The following is an 18,502-nucleotide window of genomic DNA, read 5'->3' on the forward strand; positions in this document are numbered from 1 at the left end:
ATGGTTTTGTTTCCAATTTGTGGGGAAAAAAAACAAAACAAAAAAAAGTCTGACTGAAGAAAAACTCAAACAGGCTCTTGGTAAGCTAAGAAAAATCATGGATCTAACCCATTCACAGCAACTTCAGAACAAAACACCAAACCTCTCCCTGTTATTCACTGCTCTTATTTATATCAATAAGAGTACCCTTACTGTCTTCTGATAAATGTTGTATATTAAATCCTCTTAGGTATTGGTATACGACTGGTGATATTGGAAATATTTTTCAAAGGTCAAAAATGAATTTGGGATTTTAATGTTTTGGAGCCAAACATGAAAAAGTTGCTAAGGTGTTAAAAGACAAATTTCAACATTTACACTTCAACAATAACTGCATAAGCCCCGTCATCTACTAAAGGGAGTCATCTACTAAAGGGACTGTGAATTAATTTCCCTGCTCTTTGAAACAGCAGGACCAAACAATCCCAAGTTCCTTTTATTACCTCTACTGGGGCATAATTGAGTGAATCAAAGTCGAGAAGGCAAGTTTATGCCTTTTACAATTGACAGAAATAATAAACCCAGACTCATATTTCAGAACATTGCATTAAGCTGTTTAGTATTCATATCTTGCAAATTAAAAAGAGATTAATAGACTAATGCTAAAAGTGCCTGTGCCTTTAATAATCCATGGATGGAAAGTTGGCTGGATGGATACAGGCAGATAAGACTGTTAAATCAAGAAGCTTTATGTTCAACCCTGGAGATTGTTTAATCCCTGAGAAACTATGCTTGTAATGTCAGTGGGAAAAGAGAGAGAGAGATTTGCTCAATTTAATTGTTAAGAAGCCAACAAACCCTGCAGCCTTCTGAGACCATGGCAAAAGGCGAGGCTAATCAAATGACAGATTGTGTGTATGTGTATTGACAAAGACAAAATTAAAGTACTATCAACTCATTCTGTACTTTTTATTATGGTTTGTGTGTTATTGCAAAGTGGAAGGAGATGGGCACATACCACCAGGATACACAGTGTTGTATTAGGCAATAAGGGTAAATGGTATCCAATATGAATACAGATTCATTATAAAACAGCCATTCATAGAATTACAGTGTTAATGCTAAAACAGTTTCAGTGTATAGATATTATTCACTACCAGCATGTCTGATTTTACTCAGAAAAGTTGGACCATTTCCACTGAACTGTCCCAACCCTAGTCTCTTTGTGTCTCAGGTTCGAAACTATTGCACTTAGGATTAGATTGCAGCCACAACAGAGTATCATACTCTGCTGAGGGAATAAACCAAAACAAACAAACAAACAAAAAAAGCAGTGTGTTCCCCACTAAGTAATTAGGTAAGTAAGTAATCCAAACTTTGAAAAAATTTAATTTGTTTATATAAAGCTGGATAGAAAATGAGCTTCACCAGATATCTAGATTTTGTTTACTGTTAAAAAAACACATTGTCATTCAAAGGAAAGGTTTTTATTATGTGTATTTTTTGTCAATATTCAAAACAAATTCCAGTTAGTTTTCCAAAAAAAAAGCAGAAGTTGGTGTCGAAGCTAAGAGTTAGACAGATGGTTCATTTGTGACTTTTAAAGCTTTTTAAAATTCAAGTTGCTAAGACATAAATAAAAATATTGTTTCTTTCTCTACAATATTACAATAAAACATAATAACATGTCAAACATGCATGTCTTAGCAAAATAAACACTGAGCATAAAGTTAGGGATGGGTGTGATGTTTTTTTTTTTTTTTTGTAGAAGAAGAAGAAGCTATTTCCGGTCGCCATATGTGGCTTGAGAGCGGGGGAGAAAATATGTTGATAAAAAACCAGCATAAATATTTAGTGCACATTTTGGAAGTCTACCAAACATAATAACAAGTAAACACAAGGAAGCGTTGCTGGTGGATGAATATTTATCTAGAAGAAGACGAGAAAGAGGAGCGGCGACAACAAGTGAGCCAAAATACACAAACTAGTTCGTCATGTTTTCAAAACAGCCCCTGTCCTGAACGCTTACCCTGAAGTAACGCCATAAATATTTTGTTTAGGCCTCTTTGTAAAATGTATTTTACTGTCTAAGCAAGAAGACAAGCTAATGTCACAGAACAACCAGCTAACTGTAGCGAAACCATTTCATTCAGTCACTTCTCTGTGCGCATGTTGTTAGTCTGCAGGACGGAAATAGCTCTAAAGTTATCTTTGATTATTTACATTACAAATAGAGGAAAAAAAAAACAAACATATTCATTAGTTTCCAAGGCCAAGTCTCTTGGTGTCTTTGTTTTATTCAGTTTACATTAAAACTGAGAGGCCTGGGGACTGAGAGCAGCAGCTTTTTACACGTATGCATGAAAAACTTCACCAGTTGTCAGAATAGCTGCAGATTATCTTCCTGTCCACCTACCACCTCCAAATAGCTGCAACTTTTAATATAATTAAACTGTTCAATCCTTAACCCTAGATAATGAAAGGTCTGTCCTAAAGGTATTCAGCCATATTCTTTATGCCCGGCTGTTTCATTACTTTTTAATCACTTAATTAGCAGCATATAGGTAATTGCTCAATAATTTTAGAAGATGAGGTTCTTAGCTTTAAGCATGTTGGGATTGTACCAAAAGTGATCTTGAATTTTTCATTTAGTCTGAATCAATGCCGTACCTCAACAGACTGACTGTGCGTTTGGTCCATCAGTAAATTTATTGGTCCTAAATTAACCATCACCTCAATCCCATGCATGGGACTGCCGGCGTGTTGCTGGGAGTTTCTCACCAAAGACCAGTTTAGGGTGATGTGAGCAGCGTCTTTCGTTAGTCATGTTTACAAATATCAGATTAATGCAACTTAAACCTGAGACTGAAACAAGCTTTCACAGCAGATGGATGCCCTGGCTGCTAAAACATGCATGCAGTGTCAGTGAGTGTTGGGTTTTGTGACAGTGATCCACAAATGGTTGTTTGAACATAATTACACGCATCTCTTATAACTAACTATATGATAGAGCTGACTTAATCACTGTGTGACACACTGACAAATGTTCATGCTCGCATTTACACTTAATGCCACTTTAGAGTTGCCAATTAACCATTCAAGCTGTTTGACGAAAAATCTTTCGTTTAATAACAAAAATATTTATTCATTATTGTTAATTTAAAAAAAAAAAAACCATTGGATAGGCTTTCTTTCAATATATTTATAACACTTACATATAATACGACAAAATATTTCTTCTTAATTGTGTAATCGTTTTTGGAGGCTGCAGTTCCTGCTGCTGCTGGTCTGTATTGCATTCTTGAAAGAGGTTTTTGTCTTATTTAGCCTGTGCTCATCGATAGGAAGATACTGGACAAACAGTGCAGTTCAGCAGCACCACAACATGCAGTCTCCAAAATGATCACACAGTTGAATAGGCACATCTCTAAAAGAATTTGAGCAAAAACATTATCATCTTAAAAAAGGCAGAATTTATTGCTGAAATTGTACATTAGACTCCAGTTTTAGCTAAATGTGACTAATAAACTGACAGCTGTGTGTATGTTGTTTCATCTACGTTAATCTAATCTAATCTAATCTAATCTGAACGTATCTATCCTGAAAACAGGTGACAGATCACACTGACAACCTGTGTACATCCATTCAGTCCAAATACATACAGAAGCTGTTTTTTTTCCCCCTTTTACCACCTTTAACGCTCTAACACCTTCCTTTTGTTTTCTTTTCGCTGCTTTCCTCCTTCTGTCTCCTCGTATTGCTTCACATGCCTGCTGCTTTTTCTTGCTTTCCTTAACGATAAACACAGCTGCAGATTATAAGTTCACAGTTTTACTCTTTCATTACACACAGCATTAGTGTTATGTTGCATTCATTAGTGCCTTTACACCCGTATGTTTGACATTGTGTTGGAATTACTTTCCTCTGTGTGACATCGCTGTACAGCCTGTGACCACACTTCTTCTCTTGCTTGCTTTCTCTCTCTCTCTCCTTTTTTTTTTTTTAGTTTGTGTATCTTATTTTTGTTCTCATCCCTCCCCTCAACCTACATCTCGCTGCCATCACTTCTCTGTTTCCACTTCTGCTTCACTTCCCATGACATATATCCTCCTCCTCGACCAAACAACCACCACTGTTTTCTCCTCCACTGTCTGTCTCTCCGACAGCCTCCTGTTTTGCATCCATCCATCACAGTGTTTTTGCTGACGAGATGTGGAAATATGAAGGGCTGAGAGACAAATGAGAGCGAGGGTGGCAGTGTTGGAGGAGGAAACATTCAGTAAAAGACTCTGCTGTGGAGAGAGCAAGTGAGGAGAGTGTCGTCTTCTCTCCTCGCCCCCCCCCCCCCCTCCCCTCCCTCTCTCCCTACCCTCTACTCTCGCTCTCTGTACGAGCATGTGTGTTGGTGTGTGCGCCTCCCGTCTCTCCCGGCTCCGCTGTTGTTCGCCGCCACCACAGATGAGCTGGGAAGAGGAGGGAAAGCGGATGTATCTGGCCAGAGGAAAACGGGAGGAGTTTGGATCTGCGTGCGAGACTAACCAGCGGCTCTGCTCATCAACAGCTCCCTCTTTTCTGTCTCTCTCTTTCTTTCTCTCTCACACACACGCACAAACACAGACTCTCAGACTCACACACACTCGTGCTGGGTTGGATGTCTTTTCGCTAGGCTGAAGGAGAGAGGTGCTTAGGCTTCTCATTAGTTGGAGCACAGGAGATCCTCAGTAACCTGTGTGTGTTTGTGTGCGTGTGTTTGTCTCCATACACACTCATGCATAAGAGAGTTACCGTGTGTTTGAATGGAGATAAGTCGGGACCTTAAATACTCAGAGGCAGTTTTGATTGGCTTGCAGCTTAAGTGACTCTCACCTCTCGCTCTGGTGTTACAGAGGACATGCCTCTGGGATTTTTGTCAATGAAAATGAGCAGTGACAGAGGGTGTCAGAGGATGGAGGCGTGCAGGGCGACAGTTTGGGATTTGTGTGTGTGTGTGTGTGTGTGTGTATGTATGTATGTATGTATGTATGCATGCATACATGCATGTGTCTGTGTGGGGGCCGCAGGCTGGCAGCCACAGTAACTCCCAGCTCAAGAGAGTGATAGAGAGTAGAGGTGTGGAGACGAGAGGGATGCCCCAAGGGGAGCATCTTTCTCCTCTGACTGTTTCTCTGTAGTGATTATTAGGGTTGTGAAGATCTTTGCCACCATATGTCTACTTCCTCTTCTTTGGGTGTAGTTTCTGGCATTAGTTTAGCTGTTTTTCTATATTTTTTTTTTCTGTGTTTGCTGCAGTTTTCTTGTGTCTGTCTTCTGCTTTCCTCTTTGTCTTTTGCTCTTTTGTGCCTTGGTGTTCCAGCACTTTCTTTACTCTCTCCTTTTGCCTTTTATCTTTATGATCTATATATTATGAAACGTGAATCCAAGTCTTTCATTGATGTTCTCTCTGTCTGTGCAGGTGTGAGTGCACCAGGGGCTCCCTGGCTGAGGGGCAGGAGGGCTGATGATGGATCTGAAGGAGAGCTGTGGCAGTCAGGGGAGCCAGGAGAGCTCGAGCCTGAGACCCACCTCCTGGCAGGCCTTTGCTCACAGCAGCACGCTGCATGGCCTGCGCTTCATCTTCCCTTATGGTCAGCCAAGTGCACGCCGTTTTCTCTGGGCTGCGGCTCTGCTGTCCTGCCTGGGATTGTTAGCCTTAGAGAGTGCCGAGCGGCTGGCTTATTTCCTCTCCTATCCTCATGTGACCAGCGTGGACGCCGTGGTGTCAAGCAGCCTGGTCTTCCCCGCTGTGACCATTTGTAACCTCAATGCATACCGCTTCAGCCGTCTCACGCGCAATGATCTATACCACGCAGGAGAACTAATGGCCCTGCTGGATGTTCACCTGCAGATCCCCCAGCCGCACCTGGCTGAACCTGATGTGCTGGCTTTTCTGCAGGAAAAGGCCAACTTCACCAAGTACAAGCCCACACCCTTCAGCATGAGAGAGTTCATCGAGAGGGTCGGCCACGACCTGAAAGAGATGATGCTTTACTGCCGCTACCAAGGCCAGGAGTGCAACCCCAGTGAATTCAAAACTGTGAGTCTCTTTATATCTTCCTTTCAATGTCAGTTGTGGTCAAAGCTTCTCTGCAGCTTCGCAGCCCTCAGCGGACAGTGTTCAGGTTGCGTGTTCTGAGTCTTACAAGTTTCCAGAGCTGGATAAATCTTTTTTTCTGCCAGTAAAGTGACTTGATGTATGCTGATAGTTGCTCTTTACCTCCCCTGCTGCTATGCTGGGAGTCTCTTGCTGGGTTTTCTCTTTGAGACTTTAATGTTTGGCTGCACAGGTTGACTCTTAAGCTTGGTTTTATATATATATATATATATATATATATATACTCTGCTGTTGCCTTGCTGTTGTCATCAGCCTTCACATAATATTGTTGTGCTTACTGGCACATACAGTATTGCAACAGGTCTTGGTAGTTTTAGTCACTGAATGAAAGTAATAGTTTTATCTTGGGCTACAGTGAACAGTAAATCCTCCAAGTGCTTTTTGCTACTTACTTATTTCTCCAGCCAAGTATTCTTCTTTCTTTTGTACTGCACATCGGACCATTCATTGGATATTTGTGTACCTGCTGGATGGCCAAAATGTACTTTTATTTGGATGGTTGTTGGTGTTAATGTCTCCCTCTGATTTGGCTTCCTATTGAATGTAGCAGCCTTTTGTTTGCTTTGTTCTGTGTCTGTGTTGTGCTTGTAAAAACTGCAGATAGATAGACCAGAGCTAGGCAGTGTTAGTTTAGTGAAATGTAGTGTATTTTGTTGCACCGAGAAAATGAAAATGCCGTTCATGTTTCAGTTGTATTAATGTTTCAGCACAAACTTCTTGGCAGATCAAAACGATTTATGACTCAGAGTTGGTTTTGACACTAAAACATGACAATCCGAACGCCCACTGGTTGCTTAGACTGATACTTAATTAAGTTTAGTGAGTAGGTGAATAGTACACTGTTTACAGTGTGTGAATGGAAAAATATTGAAGATTTAATAGCAAAACTTTCTGTTGACCTTGTGAATAAAATTCATGTCAGATTTTCTAAGGAGCTTTTGAAAATGATTGATATTTGAAAGGACTGCGCTGCATCACCTTGCAATAATGTAACTATGATTATGGGCTTTGTCGTTGTTATTTTATTTAATCTAGATCTCATCACATCCCTTATTGAATCGGTTTAGCTTTGAGCATTACAGAGCATGACATTACAAGTTAAAAAAGTTATAAAAATAACTAAAACTCAGATATTGAATTTAGATCTGCCAACAACACCTGTTGCTGGTTGATAAGACAGAAACACTTAACAAAACAGTTAAGTTGAAAAACTAAAAATGTGAATTTATTGTGACTAAAATTGAAACTAGGACTAGGAGATTCCCACTGTCTGAAACTGACTGTGATCATTTCATGGTTGTCGATCCAAATGGCAATGAATATTTCTTTTAGGGATGCAGAGACTCAAAATGCTGTTTCTGTGTTAATAGTAGCACAGTTTTAACACTAATGCAAATGACTTCCATGCAGTGAAGCTTCTGCATACAGAACATAGAGCACTCATATTATGTGGATAGTCTGTGTTTGGCAAAACTTTTAACTTAGGAATTGGAATAGAAACATATGGGAAAATGCATGATTTCTTTTAGTCATCAGGGTGAGAGAGCACATTAACCAGACAACAGCCTAAAACATGTATTTTGTTTTGTTTTCTAGTTACGGAATAAACATTAGTAAGCTGGAATAACATTAATTAGCTGCAACATGCATTTTCCCAACAATTCCACTTTATGCAGAAAAAACCTGTTGGAAGCTCTAAAAACAAAAATCAGAACTTTGCAAATGAGTTTTTACACCTGGCTGAGGTGGATTAGTTTGTATATTGATGAGAGTGAAATGTGAATTAGGGCATTTAAAACAGATTTAATGAAAAAAAAAGATGTACATGCAGCATGTGACCTAAACAACCACTGAAATTTCTGCTCCATGTGACTGACAAAAAATAAGGATGTCTGGGGAAAGAAAGTGTGAAAAAATTCCCATCACTTGGCAAAGCACAAGGTGCCACATCCCAAATGCAGCTATCCATCACAATGCAACCCAATGTTCACTTTAAGAGATGGCACATTTCTGCAACACAGCTGCCGTCAGCTGTTTAGTTCCCAGTTCTGTGGAGCAGTTATTACATACACCGTGTGTCATGGCACAGGTCATGGCTTTCTGGTTGAAGTTTCTGGTTGAGACTGCAGTTCATAAAGCTCTGTAGTTAGTAGATGCTATTTCTTGTTTGTCTCCCTCAAAACTGACCAACTTTTTGTGAAAGGAAACAAACAGATGTGCTTTGATGAGCACTTCATTTTTTAGAGAGTAGAATTTGTTGTCATTAGCACAAGACATCAACAGTATTATTGTGCCTCAGCTGTGCATAATCTAACCCATTAAAGCTTCTGGTATTGTTTGCTTGATATCTTCATGTTTCATCCAGAGAGATACTTATTGCCCAGGCACTAATTGGAAACACAACAATGGTAGATCACATGTTAACCATAGTGATTTTCTACTCATGTCTTCAGACTGATGCTTCCCACATTGCAGTGAGCTGCAGCAAAGGGAGCAGTTCCCTGCTCCTGTCTATAAGGAGAGCTTGTGATTTTCTTAATTTAATTCTGTGGAATCTTCATGGAGTTGATGCAAAGCTAGCTTGGCTCTGGCTCCATCTTTCCATGCGTAGTCTCTTTTTAACTCCCCTTAGTAACCGTCTTGCATGTTGTGTGACATGCCTTTGACCTCAAGCTGGGTTCAACCATAATCATTTTGACAGAAAGGCTACTAGAAGGCACTGTCATCCTCTTTGCCCTCTGCCTGTTGCTGCTGCTGAGCTCCTCCGGACTTCTCCCCGCTCCGCTCTGTCGACTTGCTCTGTCTCTTCTCTCTGTCACTGCAGTGACACACCTTCATATCTCCGGTGCCTTCTGAGAGGGAAGAAAAAAAACAAAACATCATGCCCCCCAAAATAGAAAAAAATGCATGCATGAATGTTCTCAGACACATGCAAACAGACAAACACATAGAATGTACACATAGATGAATGAGTACAAACACACATGGGGGGGCGACATTACCATGACACTCCAGGGACCCAAATCAGCATGTGAGTGACATTGTGATGAATGACTGTAGGGAGGATTGTGGGGACATGGGAGTTGGTGTGATATGACTGATGGAACTGGAGCAGAGCGCTGCATAAAAAGACAGCCTGCACATTACCACATATATGTATGTCTTAGGTGTCACCTCAGATAGTTTGTGGCATTTTTCAAATGTGTTGATGCTCATCTTGTTAATTTATGTTCATATTTATGTTTTAATAAGAGGACATCTGTAACCTACCTGACATGATTCATCCTAAGTAAGCACTCTGGTGCACTTGGTTTTCAAGAATGCCAAGCAGGCAGGCACATCGTGAGCTACATTTAACATCCTGCATCCATACAAAGCTGGTGAACATTACAAAAAGCCTGCTTTCACCTAGTGTAGATTTTTTTTTTAAAAATCATCTCCACATCTCTGCATGGATGCTGAGTGATCACTAAATCCCAGCTCATAAGGTGTGAATGTAGATCAGTGAGAAAGTTGTGGTTAACCCTAAATTATCAGTACATCTGCCTCAACCAGCCAGCAGTGGTTAGGCGATACTGATGTTTGGGTTTTGTGTTATTAAAGATGTTTTCTGTCATGTATTGTTGTTTTAAAATGCTTCAATACTAGTATTTGATACGAGAATTTTACTGCGACTACTACCTCAATTTGGAAAATATCGAGTTTCTGCTAAACATTCTTTAATTTTACAAAAAAAGCCCAACATCCACACCAGAACTTTACTGAAATAAATTACGAACACCCAGCAGCCATCAGATAATGCAAAAACTGACAGATCTGACCAGCCACAACAGTGCCAGCTTTCAAAACAGTCTTTGATATTCTGTTAGAGACTTTGTGGTCAGTACCAAATAGGTATTATTCAGCCTTGTTTTTACAGTGTCATGACATCCATACAGAGTATAAATGCCAAAATATTATTTTTTAGTATTTGTCACTCTGTGCTTAATATTGGATGTGGGCTGGCTGACTACAAACACTCAATGTTTTTCGCAATAATAAAAAGAGCAGAGGTCAAAGGTTCTATATTTAATGAATGTGATTTTGGTTTAGGCCAATATCATTTAACAAAATTATCACTTCAGCAAAATGATATTCTGTGGTAAACCCTATCATGGAGCCATAAATGCTGGACACTAAGGTGTCATGGTAACAGTTGTATGCATGTTGTGTGTCATGGTTAACATAAATTATCGGACGTCCTTTTGCCTATATTTGTTTTTTTTTGCTGTATGTGATTACAACTATGATAAAATGCTGATTGATCACACTGACAAGCCACATCAGTTTCTGCCAGAGTGGATCATCTCAGTGATCTAGCTTACACTCGCTTCAGGCTTCAGTTTATATCTATACCAATCTCTCTCTCTCTCTCTCTCTCTCTCTCTCTCTCTCTCTATTTATCTGCACACACACACACACACACACACACACTGCAGGAGCCCTGCAGACTGGGTGGGTGGGGAGGGGGACTGTATCACACACTGCCTTAATGTGAAACCTGATAGCAGCCGGACCCTGAGCTCTGTATCACGCAAACACTAATTAGCCACTCATCTATTCCTCTGACCAGGACCATGTTGGAGCAGCACTGCAAATGTAATGGTGCTGGCTGTTTACAGCATCAACAATTAGCCATTACACACAACCTGTGGCCTTAGCACTTCACTGGCTGATTACTGCATGGCTAGTTCTGCCTCGCTCTCACCATCAGAGCGACACAAGGGGCTACCCATCGGGGTGGATTGGGTTTTTTCTAATCTGTCCTCCCCCTCTTCCTCTGGCCACTCCATCTCACTAACTGCATTTTATCACATTCAGATTCATTTCTCAACATTTGAAAGCCCAATGCATCACATTAGGTTTTAATGGATGTACTGTATTAATCACTAATGTGGCATTACCATGACATTTTACAGTCCCGGCAGGCATGATGTTGGAGTCTCTTAAAGGGCATGGAAAGTACTGCTGCCACCCACAAGCCTGCCTCTCTAAAACACCCTGGAGAGGTAGCAGAAACCCGTCTTGGAAGAAAAGCTGGAGTGTATCTACAGACAGGCAGCTCAGTGTGGATAGTGCTTATGTGGTAGACACTGCAGCTGTCTGCAGTGGTGGATTATAAAAGGGTGATGATATAGTGTGTGTTGTGGTGAGATTTAGAGGGACAGTAATTTTCCATGGAGGGTTTTCCTCATCCTCAAACAACTGATACTGATTTTTGGCTCTCCTGCCAGCTATTGGTTTAGTGTTTAATGAAACTGCTAATTGAGTAATTCACAAAGTCTCATGTCCGACTAAAAATAAGTAAATTTGGTGTAACTCTAATGGCTTTATCCATTATCAGGGCTTTGATCCTGAAAGGGGAACACATCTTTTGTTACTGCCATTGAACTGTCAATCTGTTGTTGCCATCGCTGTGTTGTACATGTGACACAGTTACAGCGTGACAGTGTACACATTTGCACTTTTGTCCTGATCTGAGCTTCCAAGGGAGTGTAAGCACTAAACAGCGAAATCATGAGCCAGTAGATGTAGAGTTCTTCTTCTGTGACAATCTAGGCCCGTCTGAACATTGCAGTGAGCATTGTGGTCCATCTGCGTTGACATAATCAGCTAGTTTATGACATTTAAATATTTTTAGTCTTTCGGCTCTGGAGAATGTGTCTTATGTGCTATACTGCAGATTTCAAAGTGCAGGTAATAAAGTTGGCATTCAGACAACCTGAGAGAGGAGGAGGAGACGCTGTTTCATCACCCCCCCCGACACTGATGCATTTCATAATGCACTTCTGTTTGTTGTGATGCCTAATCTTTGTTTTTCATAGGCTAATTTAGAATATATTTAGAAATGTTGCTTATTACAAACTGAAGCGACTTATATATATTTTTTTCTCTGTTCAAGACTTATACTCTGGTGCGATTTGTACTCTGGAAAATACGGTATATGTATGTGTATATAAGTAGTATGTTTGTGTGTGTCAGGCTGTATCAGATCCAGTTGAACAACACTTGAAAGGTGTGGGTCGACTTTAAAATGTTACTGAAATTGCCACAAATAACCTTTTTCTTTCAGAAAGTTAAAGTTTTGGGGGGGGGGGGGTGGAACCAATAATTATTAATTATTTTCATTATTGATGAATTTTCTCAAATTTTTTTCTTTATAAAAAATGTGTACACTATACGGTGAGTTTAGGACTTACTGTACCTTCTATGTCATGTTTTACCTGACCAACAATTCATAACGCATAAAATATTCAGTTTACAATAATGATATCATTGAGGAAACTATGAAAATGATAAGCTGGAACCTGAAAATGTTTGCCATTTTGCCTGATCAATTGATTTTTTTTTTTTTTCAAAACTATTTGCTGATTAATCTTTGTCTCCTTTGAATAGCCTGTTTAATGGACTAAAAGTTTCAGTTCAAAAGGATTTTTGTTCTTTTATTCACTCTGCACTTCCTTCATTTTAGCAGTGCACATTGTGGTTGAACACTCGCTTTGAAGTGAATATATATAAGTCAATACCACTTCATTAAAGGTTTCTGGATCAGCCTGCATTATGAAGTTCATCTCAGGACATCACCATTGTGGTGGCCTTTTTTTTTTTAACCTTGTAGTCCTTAAGGAAGACAGAAAACGAGAGGTTTATTGCAGATGGAGAGCGGTGTCAGTGAAAGAAGTCAGGACATGAGGCCATGGATTGAGTCTGGATGTTGGCTGATATTCGCACCAGCAAAGCAAGACGAGGAGGCAGGAAGAGAGTAGGAAAGTACAGGCCATTACCTCAGCAGTCTGTCTGGAGACCTACTTCATCATGGCCACAGGAGGAGGAGGAGATGGAGTGTGTGCCTGTGTGGGTGTGTGTTTGTACATGTGTGTGTGTTTTAATGCGCTGGAGGGTATATTTATATTTTTCATGTGTGTGGGTTTGTGTTGTAACGTGCTGTCACAGTCAGTCAGTCCTGGTTTGTTTTGCCTGTGTGTGTATGTGTGTTTGTGTGTCTGTGTTAGAGCATCAGCAGCAGGTTTTTGCATTACTCATCATTTCCTTTTAGCCGATATTGACTAATGGTTATAAAATCAAAGGTCAACTTGCTACTTAACTTGAATTCTCTTGGTCTGTGCGGATGCTACTGAGTGAAAATTACGAGCTGTTGGCATCAATAGTTAGCTTTCAAGAAACATCGTCTCTTGCATGATTATGATCATATTGTGATTTGTTAATTTGTGTGGGCAGTCCTCTTATTTTGTTTACCTGCTTCTGCAGACAGCAAGGTCAGTCACACAGCAACATCCTGGGACATAAGAATACACAGACTTGCTCTAAGGCCCTTTTGCGTGATTATTGGAAGTACAGATGCAGTCACAATGAAGATGATTCTGCTGAATTGCATGTGAAGAAAATTGCAGCCTGCTCATTTTATTAAATTGAAGTAAAGCATGGCAGGTTGATATTTTGGTGATAGTTTCATGAAATGGTTTTGGATGTTGTGAGAAAATGTTCGGTGTTTGAGTCCCAGTATAACTGCTTGAAATTGCCCTCACATTTCTACACTCCTTGTAGCTACAGAGACTTTTGACACTGTCAGGTTCCTTGATTTTTGTTGATATTGTAAAACGTCATCAGTGATCTACTGAACAGGCTCCTGAAGACATTCTTGGTTGGAGTTGGGGAGGTGACTAAGTTTCTGGTTATTTAAGGTTTTAAGGTAAACTTTAGATTATCTTTCATGGGTAAGGGCCTTTTAATTTATTCCAGGGTGAGTTAGCCTGCCCCAAAACTTCAGCCAGCTCTTTCGTAAATTCTCAATTAAGATTTGAACCTTTTAGGAATTGCATGAAACTCTAATAAGGTAATTACATTTACCTATTTTGATTTAGTCAGGGGCATTAGTTTATTTGTATTTCAAGTTATGTAGAGTTTTTCTAATTTGTACCACTTACCCTTTTTTTGTCAATTCAAGTTTTATCTTATTTTTGTTTGGATTTTCTTAATTCTAATTTAAGTTAATGAATTAAGTCTCTCTATTATAATCCTTCTTTCTGGACTTTATTTCCTCTTAGGTTGGTGCTCACTATTTCCTAGCATTCCCAAGAATCTCAGAAAACCTCCGGCAGATCACCACACGCCTGGAAAATAACAGAAACCTCTAAAAGTAGCAAAGACACTAAATAATATTTACATTAAGAAAGGCAAAGAAGTTTTTCAATTATTCTTTTTAACAGCTGAAAGCGCCGAACAAACACTGAGGATTTTGGGTGACTACTGTCGGGAAGGTCACTCACAGGTCGATGGCTTGGACTAGTGACTAGTTTCTCTGACTGTGCCTGGTTGCCCTTTGACCCCTGGGAAGCCTATCCTCACCATGGAGGCTATAAAGGAAGGGGGTGAAGGTGGAGGTATGGGCTCCCCAATAATCTCTACTAGCCAAAGTGTAAATATGGTTCCCCGGGGTCTTCCTCCCCAGTGGTATGGGCTTTCTGTTTGGGTCGATTGTGCAACTGACAGGTTCTTGAAGAACTCACAGACCTGTCAGCCTCCTGAAAGAACCTTACAGCTATAGGCTTCTCCTAAAATAAGTCTTTTCTTAATTAAGGGGAAAAGGTCCTTTTTTTTCTCCCCATTTTCTACCCAAAGTCCTATATGAGGTGTGTGGGTGAGCCTGAAACTCATCAGTGTGTGTGTCGTGGTGTGAAAATTGCATCAGCTCACCTTTCTGGGCCCTGTCTGAATCTTTTTTTGAAGAGACCCTGGTCCTTGTGTAATTTTTTGGCTCTCTCTCAGAAGAAAAATACATGAGTACTAAGAGTTTAACACTTTATTTTAATCAATCATATTTTGGATTTTAGGTTTTACAAAACAAGGTAAGGTAAAGAATTAAAAAAAATTTAAATTACGTGTAGCCCTGGCCAGAGACAAGCCCTAAATCCCCTAAGAGAGCCCCTTAAATCTCAAAATCAGGGGTTTTTATGAAACCCTTAAGCCCAAGCAAGGTGGGGGTGGGTCTCCCCACTGTGAACACTGCCAAAATCCCTGCCTTGGACCGGTTCATACTAGTTTTTATGCTTATGACCTTCTGGGCGACTGTCTCTGCATGCAGTGCATAGCCTGACATCTGCTCGCAATGTGCATGCAAGCTCAGCCAAATATAGCAGTGTTCACTGTTATCTCGTGTGGCTTACAGAACTTAATATCCTATTCTTAATGTCCTTAATATGTAAAGAATGCACACCTCATCACTTTAATTCCACCTCTTTCAACACCCTCTTTTGACGAGGTGCGAATTCTAGCTGCACCAAAATATTACCACCACGGATCACGATAAGGATCATGATTGTTTCATGCTATCATCATTGAATTCATTGCACAACTCCTATCAACACAATATCAAAAATCCACCTTTCTATAAGTTTTCTTATCATCTTGGTCAGTTTTCAGAAGACAAGTTTAAGATCAGCGTTGATAGTGCAACTACTGTTGTTGATAGGTTGGTAGGTTGGAATTTGACTGAAACTAGTGTCAGTGGCAATATCCAGGATGTTACCTTGCACTGTTAAAATGGTGAAGATAGCTCTATTCACACAAGAGGTAACGATTTGAAGAACCTATATTTTATAGCTGCACAGGTGGAACACAACAATTAAGCTAACCCTGATCCATCATCCGTCTCCATGATTTGCTTTGGTCAATTTCTTTCTCTGGTGACATGAATGTGGCTGACAGTCAGCTTTATAAATGTAGTAGGTCTCTGCAGCATACAGACAGCTGTGTGGTTTTGATCTGCACAATGGTCAAATGTAATTTCATGCTGTCTGCAGTGATACTGTTTCTCCTGTGCTCTCTGTCTGCTGTTATATTTTTCTATTACCTTTCATGTGTCAGTCTTCTTTCTCTCTCCATAATTAACACAGTGTCTGAGCTGAGCATTAGATGCTCAGACCTGACTGGCTGGTGTTAGAAAATCACATTCCCTGCTTAAACAGGCTCACGGACTGTTTTAGACTCTCTTTTTTGTCCACTTGTCTTTCTCTTTAATCTCTGTTAGCTGCCCAGAAGCTCTTTTGATCTCGCCGTTCAGACTCACTTGAGAACTATATGCTCGAGGCCTCGTGGCTCAGTTTGCGGGGATAAAGAGATTTAGGCTGTTTTAATAGATTGTGACCGTTGCTTAAATCGATACCTTGATATGTTGAGTTGCAGTGTCTTTTGTCATCTTCACTAAGCACTGTATGTTTCACACTTTCACATTGTTGAAACACTTTGGGGGTTGCTTCTTCCTTTTTGTTTCGTGAAAAATATTAGGCCTGCAACAACTAATCGATACTATTAAAAAATCGGTTAACTAAAAATTGATGAATAAAATAGTTCGCAAAAAATGTATTTGTATTTATCTGTTTGTGAGCAGCTGCGGTTAAAAAAAGGGCAGAAGTGGAGAAGAGTGAAAGTCACATTTTCTATGATTAAACAATTTTTACACTGTTATGTGAATAGTGGTGGTGCCTTCTCTTTCTAGTTTTTCTGTTATGTTGTCAGATAATCAGCTAGTCAGTAAAATGTTTACGGTTCTCACAACAATTGACACAGTGACTTGCACGTCTCGCTGAGCAGACAGACTCCTGGTTGATGTTGTGCACGCTGACTATTGAGCCATGTCACCCTTAACCTCCATGTTTTTTAGGCTTCATGTCTGTATTTCCTCTGCCGCATTTAGTTTAGCTTTTTTTTTTTTTGTTGTGTCTTTGAAGTTGACGATGAAAATGTCATTTATGCACACACACAAACACACACAAAAAAAACATACACACTTTACACACTGCTGTTCTGATGACTAACGCAGGTTGAGGTTGGTGTGGATTAAATGTTTCTGTTTTCACATAAAACTTCTGGACAGTGTCATGACATTGATAGACAGTCTGGAGTTCTGGTTTTACCACATGCAGCCACAGTGGGAAACAACGTTCACACAAGGGGTGGGCTGAAACATTGATTCAGGCCAAGAAACTCCACCCCAGGCCACTTTGTAAATGCGAGCAGTATTGACGGACAATCAGGTGGATGTTTGCTATGCACTACGGTTGCTATTCGTGAGAAATTTAGAACATTAGAGTATTTGAAGAGTTATAATGTGAAAAACAGATGTTTTCTTTACATCATGATGTGGCTCCTCAGTCTTCTGAAATACCAGAGTAAAACTTTGAATGTCAAATAAATCACTTCAGCAGCTCCACCCGCCAGCACCAACTCTGCCTGTCTCCAGGTATGACTGCTGTCCTGCTGCATCTCACATTGGTGTCAGGACAATGTGTGGTCTTTTTGTCAAAATGACGCCTCTGCGCAGGACAGCATGACTAGAAATCACAGACATTGGCCCCATGAGGCCAAAGAAGGATTGATTCTCTGTCTTGGCTATTTTCATGTTTGACCTGGGTCGTTTTTTTCATCCACTGTTGGCTGTGTTTCTCATGTAGAATAATAAAAGGGGTTGGGCACAATAAATATATTTTAATGTTAGTTTAACACTGCGGTCAACTGACTTCATTTTGACTTAATTTTCTGGCATTTGGGCTGTTTAGCGTGCTTGTTAATAATACAAACAAACAGAGCCTACTACTACAACATACTGTGTCTCAGGTTCTGACTTTCAGTCCTCTCCTGTCAGCAACCTCATTCAGTCCAATGAGCTACGTGAGATAAAAAGAGTAAATATTAGACATCAATCAGCTGATCACAAACACAAATCCAAGTGAATATCTGCACTCACCTTAACTTTATAGGGTGAACAATATGCCACTATAATGTTTTGAGTTGGACATGCAAAGATAGTTAGCAGACCCTGACAGGACTGCTTTTAAAGAAGTGGTGAGAACTGTTTATTTTATTATTCTAACCTATTTGGTTATACCTACATAAACGGAGCAGCTTCATGCTTTCAGTCGTAAGTGTGCATATGGTCTAGTAAATGAAATGTATTTAATTGAACACACAGTGCGAGTTTTGTCACAGCTTGGTGACAAAAGACGTGTGACACACACAATTTTACTCTCAAGTGAATGTGTTTAACAAAGCAATACGTTACTAAAATACAAATGTGAGCAAGTCAACAAATAAAAGAAAACATGACACATTGGAGAGGAGAGAGCCCTTTGCTGCCTTCATCCATCTACTTCCCTCCCTCTCGCTGGTCCTGTTCTGGACTCCAGAAATATAGCATGGGACACACCGGGCCCAGGTGCGTCTCATGACGTGATTGTATGCTGAAGGCCCGCTGCTGCAATCACAACAAAACACACAACAAGCAGACAAAGCAGCAATCAGACAAGCAGGGGGGCT

General features: G+C 40.1%; 1 protein-coding gene across 1 annotated transcript in view; it reads left to right on the forward strand.

Annotated features, from left to right (window-relative positions):
- The first annotated feature begins 5,479 nt into the window (after window positions 1-5,479).
- asic2 (acid-sensing (proton-gated) ion channel 2) overlaps window positions 5,480-18,502 on the forward strand; it is a 299,983-nt gene continuing 286,960 nt past the window's right edge. Inside the window, exon 1 of the mRNA XM_026325205.1 lies at window positions 5,480-6,052. Coding sequence (XP_026180990.1) covers window positions 5,480-6,052 — 573 coding nt within the window. The remainder of the gene's footprint in view (window positions 6,053-18,502) is intronic.

Source organism: Mastacembelus armatus, chromosome 8, assembly GCF_900324485.2.
Source record: "Mastacembelus armatus chromosome 8, fMasArm1.2, whole genome shotgun sequence".
NCBI classification, from domain to species: domain Eukaryota; kingdom Metazoa; phylum Chordata; class Actinopteri; order Synbranchiformes; family Mastacembelidae; genus Mastacembelus; species Mastacembelus armatus.